Source organism: Sciurus carolinensis, chromosome 4, assembly GCF_902686445.1.
Source record: "Sciurus carolinensis chromosome 4, mSciCar1.2, whole genome shotgun sequence".
Taxonomy (NCBI): domain Eukaryota; kingdom Metazoa; phylum Chordata; class Mammalia; order Rodentia; family Sciuridae; genus Sciurus; species Sciurus carolinensis.
In genome coordinates, this window is record NC_062216.1 from 67,426,049 (window position 1) to 67,439,042 (window position 12,994).

Here is a 12,994-nt window from a genome sequence, read left to right on the forward strand (position 1 = left end):
CTTATTGATAGGCATAAAGGACAGAAATTGCCCTTGCTGTCCTTTTCCCTATTTTTTTTTTTTTTTTTTTTTTTTTTTTTGGTTAACACCCATAGTCCAGAATCCTTAGTCATCCCTCATCACACAGAGTCGCTTTCCCATCTGATTATATGAAGCTGGGGTCTAACCTTCCCTCTTGCCACGTCACTCCTGAACCCCTGAACCCTTCCACCCCAGTATGCCCTCTGGTCCCCATAGTCATCATCTATCAAGGGGGCAGCATACCTCATCTGTAAAGAACCAGATGCTATTTTCAGCTTTGTGAACCATGTGAACTCTGGTCAAGAGTCTATTGCTGTAGCAGGAAAAGAGCAATATGTAAAGGGGTAGGTATAACTGAATTCCAGTGAAATTTTATGTACCAGGCAGGTGACCTGACTCCTGCCCTAAATCCTCATCTTTGTTTCTGGTCTGGTCACTACCTTCCCTTTCTGGCTCTCCCCAAACACACAGCTTCCCTGCATCCTCTCAGGAGGCAGCTCAGCTCTCTCCCACAAGACTCATTCCACTGGAGGCAGTGAGTGGGAGGGGCCCTGCCTTCTCTTCATTTCTGTTTTCAGACCTCCTTCGCTCCTGCTTCCTGAAACCCTCCAGCATGGCCATTCTGTCTTCAGACCCTCTGCTTCCTACTCCTCATTGCATACCTTTGAGTCACTCTTCCATGTACCTGGAAGGTGTTCGCTCTGGGCTCACTCCAGTTCTCTCCAACACTCACTCTCCAACACTCTGCCAATTTGCCTTCTTGTTCCTTGATGACTTCTCCAGGAATTCTGACCTCCATCCTGTCTCAGCTGCCCATTCCCATAGTTATAGCCAGTCTCCCTGGCATGACTGATAACGGCACCCTCCCCATTAGCTCAAATAGAACATCCTACTCTGACCAGCACCGCCTACTTTGTCAGCATGTTCTCTTCTGTTCCCTGACTCCCATCAATCACTCATCCCACCGCATTCTCTCTGTTCCCCTCCCTCTCTTATCCTTTCCACCAGTGTAGATGCCAGGCTCCATTGTTACAACCACTCACTAGCATTTACACTCAGTTTTTTACTCCTCCCTCCATTTATCTTACTCGCCTGGGAAAACAGCCACCCCAATCAAATCCAATAAGATGGAGGTCCACGCAGTACCTGGAAAAGGCTGAGAAATATGCAAAGCTAGATGAGTCTTGCTTCCCTCTCATGAACAGCAACCTCAACCCGTTCCCTGGGGACTCCTGATAACCAGACCACATGTCCCTATTCCATTCTCTTGTCTGCTTTCCTGTTTCTTTCATGTCTTTGCCTCTCTCTTCAAACTTATAGTACTCCCTCCCCTTTCACATTTTCAGCTGATGAATTTGGTACCTCTTTCCCTGAGAACACAGATACAAGCAGAAGAGAATTTTGATGTGTTCCCACAGTCACATCTGTACTTTTAAAATGTACTTTCCTGCCTGACCCACGATCAACTGCTCTTCCCCGTCCATATATTCCCTTCCTGCTGATTGAAGGACATCAGTCCTTCCAGTAATTGTTCCCTCTCACTTCTGATTCATCAACTTTCCTCTCCATTAGGTGATTCTCATCATGTGTAAAAATGCTGTGATATCAAAACCTCTCAATTCCACAGCCACTTCTGGTAACCACCTTTTATGTTCTGTCCACTTTTATAGCAAAATTGCTCAAAAGAGTTGTCTATATACCACATTTTCTTTATCCATTCATCTGTTGAAGGGTACCTAGCTATGGTTCCATAGCTTTTCTATTGTGAATTGAGCTGGTATAAACATTGATGTGGCTGCATCACTGTAGTATACTGATTTTAAGTCCTTTGGGTATATACCAAGGAGCAAGATAATTGGGACAAATAATGGTTCCATTCCAAGTTTTATAAGAACTCTCCATACTGCTTTCCAGAGTGGTTGCACCAATTTGCAATCCCACTAGCGATATATGAGTGTTCATTTTTCCCATCTCCTCACCAACATTTATTGTTTCTTGTATTCTTGATAATTACATATACATAAAGGAATTATTGCTCAGCCATAAATAGAATGAAATGATGGCATTTGCTGGTAAATGGATGGAACTGGAGACTATCATGCTAAGTGAAATAAGCCAGTCCCCAAAACCAAAAGGCCACCCAAGAAGCAGGTGGGGAGAATAGAAGTTCATTGGATTAGACAAAGGGGAATGAGTGGAAGGGATGGGGTAGGATTAGGAAAGACAGGTGAATGAATTGGACAAAACTTTCCTATTTTCATATATGAATAAATGACCAGTGTAACTTCATATCATGTTCAACCACAGGAATGGGATCCTCATTAGGATAAGTTATACCCCATGTACAAATAACATGTCAAAATACATTCTACTGTCATGTAAATCTAAAATGAACAAATATAAAAAATTTTAAAAATAGTTTTCCATATGATAACCACTAGCCACACATAGCCTTTCTGCACTTGAGATGTAGCCAATTTTATATGAGACATGCGACGTACAGCATATTTCAAATATTTGGTACAAAACAAAGACTAACAAATATTTCATTAATGATATTTTTATTTATTACATATTTAAATGATAATATTGGGCCAGATAAAATATATCGTCTCAGTTAATTTTACCTGTTTTTGCTTTTTTTAATGTGACTTCTAGAATAGTGAAGTTTCACACAGGCTCACATTCGTGGCTTGCATTATGTTTCTTTCAGATAGGGCTCTTTCTTATCATGGTTTCCACCTTCCCCCATTTTCTCATAGATTCACCTATTAGCCTTTTGCTCCATCACTTTGCTAAAACAGATGTTTCTAGATGTCAGTGGTCCTAATCTTGTTAACCCAGTGGCTGGTTGCCCATTGTGTTGTCTACAGCACTGACACAGGTAACCATTGCCTTCTTATAGGCTACTTCCTTTGTGGGCACCACTTTCCCCACTGCTCCTATCCCACGAGCCACCTCATCAGTCTCTTGTCATCAGTCTCTTGTTGGCTTCTCCTCTCTTTGTCCCTTCAGTGTTGGAGGACCCCACAGCTCACTCCTTTTACATTTTCCCCTTTTGTGCTAGCCTCCTAGGTGATCATATAATTTGACTTTAAATACAATGTGTACATCTACCAAATTTTGTCTTCAGCCTGGACCTTCTCTGGACCCCCAGACACATTAAGCCAAATCACAGTACTCATTCAGATGCCGGATCACCTGCTCAAGCATCAACAAGTTAACAGTGGAATCCTGGATATCCATTCTACCATATCTCATCCTTCCAGTCGCTCAAGACAAAAATATTGGAATCCTTTTCATGCCTCTCTGTCCTCACAACTAGCCCATCAGACAATCCCTTGATCTTAAAATAAACATAGAATTCAACTTCTTCTCATTGCCTCCAATACCACTGCCAGATCTAAGTCCCCAACATGTCATGCCTGGACTGTTGCAGCAGAATGGTGCCTGGCACATAGTAGTTGTTCATATTTATTGGAGAAATAAATGTACAAGGACAGACACAAAGTGTTAGAAAGGAATTCTCTGTGTCTCCGTTATGTGTGGATTTGCTCCCACTTGAAATTTTTTATTTAACCATTCAGTCGTCCATGTGTTCAACATATATCTATTGAGCAACCATTATGTGCCAGCACAAAGTAGATTCGTATAGAATTATTTATTTGTACCCAGAAACAAGTCAAAGAGAGGGGGTTGCCAGGAGGAAGCAGGTGGACACAGAAGGTATATGGTTGTTGGCACTCATGAGAGGGTGTGCCAGGATGCCATGGAGGGGGCAGAGGGCATGACAAAAGAGACAGCCAACTTCACCTACCTGACACATCAGTCCAGGGCCTCCAAGCTCAAACAAAGCCAGATGTGTTCCCAAGGCAAGTGTTCTGTCCCTCACCTTACTCAGCCCTCTCTAGGCTGTGGTAACACTTTTGGCATAGGTGGTACTCCCTGAGAGAATACCAACTTATAACTATCAATGGACCCTCCCTTGTACACACCTAGCATCTGCAGCACCTGCTAATCCAAGCTCATTCAGAGATTGGAGCCACAGCAGGGCAATGAAACCTGGTAATGACAGTTCTGCTCTCTTTCCTCTCCTCTAGGCTTTTTAGTGCAATTTTAGAACAAGCAACCAAAGCAGATGGGGCCAATGCTCTCGGAGGGAAAGGGGCTGGATTTGATGTGAAGGCACTGAGGGCTTTCCGTGTGCTGCGTCCCCTGAGGCTGGTGTCTGGAGTCCCAAGTAAGTAAAGCCTTTATTCCTATTTATTGTGTTACCTTGTCACCAACTTCTACTTTCTTTTGCTGAACTGCCAGGAGCACTTCACAAAGGAACCTGATTTCCTATAAATGGAGGGTTTTTTTTTACAAATGAGTCCCTTGGTTTAAAGAATCCAAGTTCTGATGCAAGTACCTGAAGATGAATACGTGGTCTCAGCTCCTATAAACACCTGGAAAATGGACACATAGCCAAAGGAAGACAACCTATACAGAGCACAGTCCCATGGTTATTGGAGCAGTCCCCACAAGGCCCTGGGCTAGGAATTTAAATATATTTGCTGCAGAAGAGCCAGGAGAGGGGCATTTATTGCAGCCAATGAGATCATCTGTACTTTCTGTATTTTTCCAAAGAATCTCAGGAAAGCATCGCTGAATGTTCTAAAAGTTCTTCTTGCCATTTCTCCCAGCACTATCTTCCCATCCTTCTTTCCTGTCAAATGGGGCATTCCAGGCTTCAGGAGCCTGGTGTATAGTCAGGAACCTGTCACTGGGAGAACTGATTTTTCCCAAGAAGTGGTATTCAGCTTCTTGAAATATTGTCCACATGACAAGTCCCCTTCTATCCACTATGGATGCACCCCAGGCACTGAGCAGAGCAACTTCAGGAACCTGAATCTGCTCCAGCACACCCCAGCCCACATGCTCCTAGGGAGAATTCTGGGCTTATTTTCTGAGACTTCACACTCTCAGGTCAGCACCTTCAGACCATGATTCAAGACACAGGATATACCTAAGCCTGAACTGGAACCAGACCTAGTTGGAGATGGGGGTAAGAGACAGGAGAACAAAAGGTCCTCTGAAAGCACTACCTTTCCTACCTGTGCCACACACTGAGCACCTGTTACATGTATGCTGCTTGGTAGTATCTCATAGGTATAGAAATTGCACCATAGAAATGCAAAGAACCCTTTATCACCTTGTACATTCCTTTTTGTACCTGCTCAGAATAGTGAGAAAAATCTCACCGTAACTCTAAGTAGCCACCCAACCAGGGTAAGACCCAGGTCTCCTGACTGCTAGTCCCAACTCTCTTTCCTATAATACCACACTACCTCTTTTTTTTAAAATTCATATTTATTGTAAACAAATGGGATACATCTTGTTTCTCTGTTACCACACTACCTCTTGTGAAGAGCGAAGGGGTATGTAATTCTTGCTTATCTTAGTTTTTACACATACCTTCTGTCTCTTTAATTATACTAAAGGCCCCTTGAAGTCCATTATTGTGCCTTAAATTGTCTCTGATTGCTGCAGTCTTGCCTAGATAGGTCTCTAGACAAGGTTGGGAAATTCACTGACTAAACAAAGCAGGAGGTTGACTGTTTTCATTGCAGGACTCCCTAGGTAAAGCCTGTGGATCATCTTAAGTTCAAAAGCAACACAGAGCTAAGCCTCACAAGCACGATCACAGATTTTCTGTACATGGCTGTGACCATCTTGGGGTGCTTAGTAATATGAACAATAGATATGGTAGCCAACACTCAACTTCACTGTTTTGAAGTCTAAGTGATTGAATTTTCTTGGTCAATCATCCATAACTCAGTGGATTGACATCAGGGAATGCCAGGGGAGGGTGAGAGTGATTTTGAACATGACTTTAAGGAGCTTATGATGATACAGCCAATATGTCAGCAATAGGAACTATAAATTAATCCCAAACTTCAGACAATGAAACTACCATGGACATAATGAATCTTATTCTGTCATGCAAGTTCTTATTAGGGGCCTGAAGCTTCATAGCATTATGTTAGGTGTTGGGCATATCATAAAGATACATGTAGAATCTGAAGAATTTGACAGAGAACACCTGTCAGTTTTGCTGCAGGAACAAATTATCACAAACTCTCAGTCAGCAACTGGATATATTTATACTGGCTTACGGTGCATGAGGATGTTGGTTAGCTGCAGCTCTTTTGAATTCAGCTGGGCTCTGGGCTGGACCAATTTCTGTGTGCCATCTATGCACAGAAAATAGTGGCCAGGGTAGCCACCATGTAGCTCATGTTGTCCTCATGATAGGGACAGATGCTCACTAAAGGAGGCATAGAGCAACACCACACAAACAATCCAGGCTCATGCTACAATTAGCTTAGATCACATGTGACCAAAGCAAGTCACATCACTAATGCCCAATATAATGGAACTAAGAAGTATAGTCAGCCCTCCACTGTCCCACATCTAAGGATACAACCAACTGTTGATCAAAAATACTTTTAAAAATGTGTCTGTACTGAACATGTGCAGGCTTGTTGTCTTGTCCTTATTCCCTAAATAATACACACTAGTGTAACAACTATTTGCGTAGCATTTACATTGTATTTGGTATCTTAAACAATCTATGGTATGATTTAAAGTATACAGGAGGATGCATAGGTTATATGCAAATACTGTGCCATTTATATAAAGGAACTGAGCATCCTGGGATTTTGGTGTCTGTGAGAAATCCCAGAACCAATCCCCTATGAATAGTAAGGAACAACTGTATACTGTCCCTATAAAGAAGCATGGACAAATAACTCTGAACAAATAGTACAATCTGTCACAAAGAAATGGAAGGGATTATTATCAACAGAAATAGTTACAGTAATTACTCTAGTACAGAGATTCTTAATTAGACATGCATATGGTTGAGATCTACTCATGCATCAGTGCATTAAAAAGGAGAGTTAGATTAGTTTGAATAGCTAGGATTCCACTACAGAAGGAACTTCCTAAAGGAAGTGTCTTGACTCCATCTACGCTTAAGTAATGTAGAACTATATTATAGCCAGAAGGTTATAACATTTCTCAGAATTCTTATGGAGCAGATGAAGATGTGACAGAGAACCTCAAATAGAGGGACATAATCTTGTTTGCCATGCAGTTCAAGATGATATTTTCATCCTTAAAGGTGATTACACTGAGATGGTTCGCAGTGGTGGGAATCCTTGCTGGTAGCTCCACACTTATGCATAGGACCAAGAACTTTGTCTTGATTTTGTGGATCACCAATAAAAAGATCACAGCTTTTCTTTGAGCTTAAGGAAAGGTTTATCCAGCCTTTTGTCCTTTCTCACTGGAATGGCATCTATGTAGCTTTTTGAAAAAGTGAAGGGTACAGATCGAGGTGGATAAGGGAACTGAACCAGTTTGGTGGACATCAACTACAGAAATGTCAGGAATGTCTCCTACAACTATGAACCTAGATGAACACCTTCTTCCATTTCTCATAAGCTTAGTTTATCTCCTTTCTGGGAGTTTCAGCAAACCTCCTCAAAACAGTTGCCTCTCCCTGTTGTCTCCAGTGCTTGTCCTCTCATCCTCTCTTGAATCCACTCAAGTCAGGATTCTGCTCCCAATGCTGCACCAAAGCACCTCTTGTCAAGACCACCAGTGATCCTCACATTACTGTACCCAGGGACCAGATGTTCAGGTCCATTGTGTTTGATCTGTCTGCAGCGTGGATCTACCTGCTGTAGTTGACTGTCCCTTGTTTTTAAACCACTATCATCAAATGACTTCTGGGACAATATTCTTTCTTAACCCTGTCCTTACTTCACTTGGTTTCCCTTCTTGGAATCTTTGCTGATTTCCTCTTGATCTTCTCACCCTCTTAAAGTTGGAAAGCTCAGGACTGGATCCTTGCACCATTTTTTTTTTTTAATCTACACTGACTCCCTAGCTATCATGTCTCATTCAACCTAATGGCATTAAATATCACCTATTTTTCTTCCAACAATGACCAGTTATATATCAGCAGCCCAGACCTCTTCCCTAAACTCCAGACTTGTATACAAATCACCTATTCCATTCCTGTTATCAGATATCTACGAAGTATCTTGAACTGAGCATCTCCATATCAGTACTTTCCATCTTCCCAAATTCTTTCCCATCTCAGTAAATGTGAGCTCCCCATTCTAGCTTCTCAGGCCAAACATCTGTGATTGGTTTCTTTTTCTCACTTCTGCACTCAGTCCATCAGAAAATGCTTTCAGCTTTACCTTCAAAATATGTCAATAATCTGACTGTCTCTTCCCACCTCCACATTTGCTGCATTGCCAGTCACCATCATCTCTCATCTGGGATATTAATGTAGCCTCCTAACAGGATTCTCTCCTTCCACCCCTTCCCCTTGTCACAGCCCAAACTTCACTCAGCAACCAAAATGAACCTTCTAAAATCCATGTCAGATCATGTCACTGCCTTGCTCAGAACCTTCCCAGGTATCCCTGAATCCCTCAGAATGAGAGCCAAAGTCCCACAGGCCCTGAATCTCTTGTCTCTCTCCTCTCTGACCTTACCTCTTTCCACTCTCCCTTATCTCCCTCCTCCTCAGCTTCAGTGAGCTCCTTGCTGTTCCTCCAACACTCTAGCCCCTTTGCACATGCTACCCCTCCTCCTGGGAAGGCCCTTTACACAGCCATTGCCACGTGAGCCTGCTTTCCTGCTCACCTCCTCAGTCTTGGCTGGGATATCAGCTCCTCCTAGGGTGCCATCATCACCTATTCCAGTCAACCCCCTGCTTACAGTGCCACTTCCCTCCTCTATTTTTCCCGTCTCACTTGTCATTATGTGTCATACTAAGCATTTTCTTGTTCATTTGTTCACTACCTCTAGCCAAACTACAATGTAATTCCATGGAAACAGTTTATGGTAGTTGTGTTCCCAGCTGTGTCTCTGGCATCTAAAATGGAAGATGAATATTTGCAAAGTGAATGGACATCATCACATGGGCACTCATAGCTATGGGACATCACTACACACAGTGCTTTTGAGAGCTACCCAGCTCACCAAAATGATGCTAATGCTCAAAGATCGTCTATGTTTAGGTGCTTTCTTTAGCCTTACCAAAGTCTTTACTTCTTATTTGATCTTCATGACAACCATGTGCTACATAGAACTAGGCATGAGTGATATGCAGATATGCATGGTGTTACTTCTAGTAACAAAGGTTAATTGGGTGGTTTTAGAGATCCACAACTCTGAACCAAGTGTTAGGGGGCCCATAAAACTCCAACTATTTTTAAACATTCATATATGTACTAAATGCCATGGGAGTCTACAATCACAGATTATGCAGAAAGAGTTGGCAGTGAGAGTACAAATCCATGACTCATTCATCAATTTCTTCAACAAGATCCACTAAGTACCTAGTTGTAAAATTTTGCTAACCATTATCCATTATTGCAGGTGCAGAAGTGAGTTGGAGGCTAACTGTTCTCAAAAAAACTTGAAATGTAGTAGGGAAAAATATTTATAAAAATAATATACAGGGTTTGGGGTTGTAGCACAGTGGTAGAGTGCTTTTCTAGCACATATGAGGCACTGGGTTTGATCCTTGGCACCATATAAAAATAAATAGAAGTATTGCATCCATCTACAACTAAAAAATATTTCTTATAAAATGATATTAGAATAAAAATTGGAGATGCCAAAACAATGTTTAGGTATGATGCGAAGAGTTCTGCAAGATTTGGGGATGTTGTTCTTTTGGGAGTAGGATAGAGAATCAGGAAAGCCTTCTTGGAGGAGGTGGCATTTGGGATGGATCAAGTGCATCTCTAAAGATAAGCAGGAGAGGTGTTCCAGAAGATTCTGAAATGAAAGACCAATGAATGTGGCCCTGGAGACATCCATAGTGAGACCACAGTTTGAGGGGTCTGTTACACTATGGATATAAAAATCAAATAGTTGCAATGAAATTATGTCACTGAAAGGTGTGGTCACTGTGTTTCATAGAGAAACCTCCACAATCAAGGAAACCAGTCCCCACTGCTTCTGAGGCATCTACTTCCCCATAGCAGAAGTGCTGTGAAGCATGCATATTGTACCCAAGGATAAGCCATATGGACAATAAGCATTACATTACACAACAAACATGAACAATAAATATGGAGAGTTGTGATTAAATATTTGCAATGTATGTGTGAAGAGTACACTTGTTTTCAGAACAATAAGCAAAGGGTCATTTCCTTCTTTCCATATAATTCCATATGTCCTCCTGGAGAAGACCTTTCAAGGGAGGATTGAGTGAAAGGAGCAGAGAGAGAGAGGTGAGATAGTCTCTACTAAATTTGTAAGGTCTTTAACAAGACCAGAGCAAATAGGGCTTGATCTACTGGTGAAGGGGATTGAATAGTCACCTCTGTACTGTACACCTCTATACTGCTCAGCCTCCTTTCACCAAGTTTATTGAGCAATTTTTGTGAACAGAGCACTAAGCTTGACACTGGGACACAGAGGTGGATGGAACACTGCCCATCTGTCCAGATGCATGAGTACTTTAAAGACTTTTCTTGGGAGACATTTTTCCTAACGTGAATATTTCTAAGATTAGCTTTTGAGGATGAAAGTTACTTCTAGAAGCGTGCAGAATAGAAAACAGCTGGTTAAACAAAGGTGAGATAAAGCATTAAGACCATGCAAAGTGGGGTCAGATTCTCCCTGTTTTTCTTGATCCTTAGAAATGTTTCCTGGAGATAAATCAGCACCAATAAGTTTCTGTGCAGTGGATTCCATATAGATCCATGAGGAAGACTTAATACACAGTGGTTTTCAAATGAACTTTTGAGTCAGACTGCCTGGCTTTTGCCACTTACTCACACTGTGACTTTGGGGAACTTACTAACCCTCTCTGTGCCTTAGTTTCCTCATCGGTAAAATAGAAATAATAAAATAACCTATTTCATATGTTGCTGAAAAGACCAAATGAGTTAATGCCTGCAAAACACTTAAACAGGGCCTTGCTTATAGTAAGTGCTCTGCAAATTTACAGGTTTTATGATATATATGTATACATATATATATATATGTATACATATATATAATTAGAAATACATGATAAGATCACCATCAAGAGAAAAAATAAATATATTTTAAAAGATAAAGAATATTCAGTGCAGAGAGAATGAGGCGAGGGGTGGGGCAGTGGAGATGGGAAGGACGGCAGAATGAGACAGACATTATTATCCTGTATACATGTATGATCACACTACTGGTGTGACTCAGCACCATGTACAGCTAGAGGAATGAGAAGTTATGCTCCATCTGTGTACAGTGTGTCAAAATGCATTTTATTGTCTTGTATTACCAATTAGAACAAACAAAAATTAATTTTAAAAATTACATTTAAAAAGATCAAACAAGATATATGTTTGCAAAGAAAAAAAAAGAATATTCAAGAGTTAGGGCTGGGGTTGTAGCTCAATGGTTGAGTGCTTGACTGGCATGTGTGAGGCAGGGTTTGATTCTCAAAACCACAAATAAATAAATAAATAAATAAATAAGATAAGGGTCCATCAACAATTTAAAAAAATATTTTAAAAAAAGAATATTCAAGAGTTAAATAGCAACCTAAGACCAAAAGATGGCAGAGACTTGTATGTAACTACTTGACTTCCATAGTGTAGGTAATAAAATGGATCCCAGAGGGAAGTTTCCTAGAAGTGATGACAGGGTAGGAAGGTTTTATGAAGAAGGAAGCACTGGAGATGAGGCCTGACTTTGTAGAGAAAAGGTAGGAATGGAGATGGAAGGACAGTTGGGAGTTCAAGTAAGCCAGCCTGGCCAGCCCAGGGGTCTGTGCATGCACCAGTCTCACCACCAAGAAGGAAGCAGTAAGAATCTGATGAGAAAGTGAGCTGGAGCAGACAGAGGAGGGTGCTGGATGTCACAGGCAGTTCTTTAAAGAGTCACTGCTGCTTCTTCTGCTGTAGAAATATTCAAAAGACTGCACTGCAGAGAGATAGCTAAATGTGTTGGAAATCTACTAGAGTGTCATAGTGGATAGCAGATCTTGAATTCAGGAGGTTCATGAGCCCATGCTGGACTCAGCTGGCTGGTGACAGACCCTGGGATTGCAGCCATACCATGCTCTGCACCCCACCACAGCCCCACCCCTATGGCATGGTCTCCATCCTGGAGACCACATCTGGGACATCCTGTGCTCTGTTGAGAACTTGCCAGTCAGTCTTACACTGCATGAAACTAAATATTCTTTTCTTACTATTGTTGGTAGAGTCTGTTATGGTTTGGATCTTAAATATGCCCCAAAGGCCAGTGTGTTGAAGGGTTTGTCCCTAGCTGGTGGCACTGTTGGGAGATGATCAAAACCTTTTGGAGGTGGGGGCCTAGTGGTAGGAAATTAGGTCATCAGGGACATGCCCTTGAAGTGAACATTGGGATCCTGTGTCCCTTCCTCTTTTTCTTTTTCCTCCATCATGCCCTTCTGTCATGAGGTTCTGCCTCATCACAGGCCCAAAAGCAGCAGCCCAAAAGTGACCATGGACTAAAACCTCCAGAATTGTGAACCCAAACTTAATCTTTCCTCCTTTAATTTGATTATCTCAGGTAGTTTGTCACAGCAATGGAAACCTGTCTAACAGAATCCTTGGCCTAAAGACGCCTGCTATGAAAGTTAAAAACTCACCTGTATGCCCAAGTGCCCAGGTAAACCACACTTATCCTGAGATAAGTTTCCAGTTTTGCACCCAAAATGGCATCTTCCCTTCTGGGAATTAGTAACAGTGAAAGTAGCCACACTGAGTAGCAAATGCTAGCAGTTAATCAGACCCATCGGGTGATATTAGAACTACTACAAACAACTTTTCTGAGTGTTTTCACACTTTGATGGTTCAGAGGTAGCCATGTCATCCTGCCTGGCATTTGCCCTTTGTAGGTTGAGGCACAGTGGATTTATAGTCACCACTGCTACTCC

At 41.8% G+C, this 12,994-nt stretch overlaps 1 protein-coding gene across 1 annotated transcript in view; it reads left to right on the forward strand.

The window, feature by feature from the left end:
- The window catches only part of Cacna1c (calcium voltage-gated channel subunit alpha1 C), a 650,592-nt gene that overhangs the window by 417,125 nt on the left and 220,473 nt on the right, over positions 1 to 12,994 (forward strand). The window contains exon 5 of the mRNA XM_047548297.1: positions 4,122 to 4,261. Coding sequence (XP_047404253.1) covers positions 4,122 to 4,261 — 140 coding nt within the window. The remainder of the gene's footprint in view (positions 1 to 4,121; positions 4,262 to 12,994) is intronic.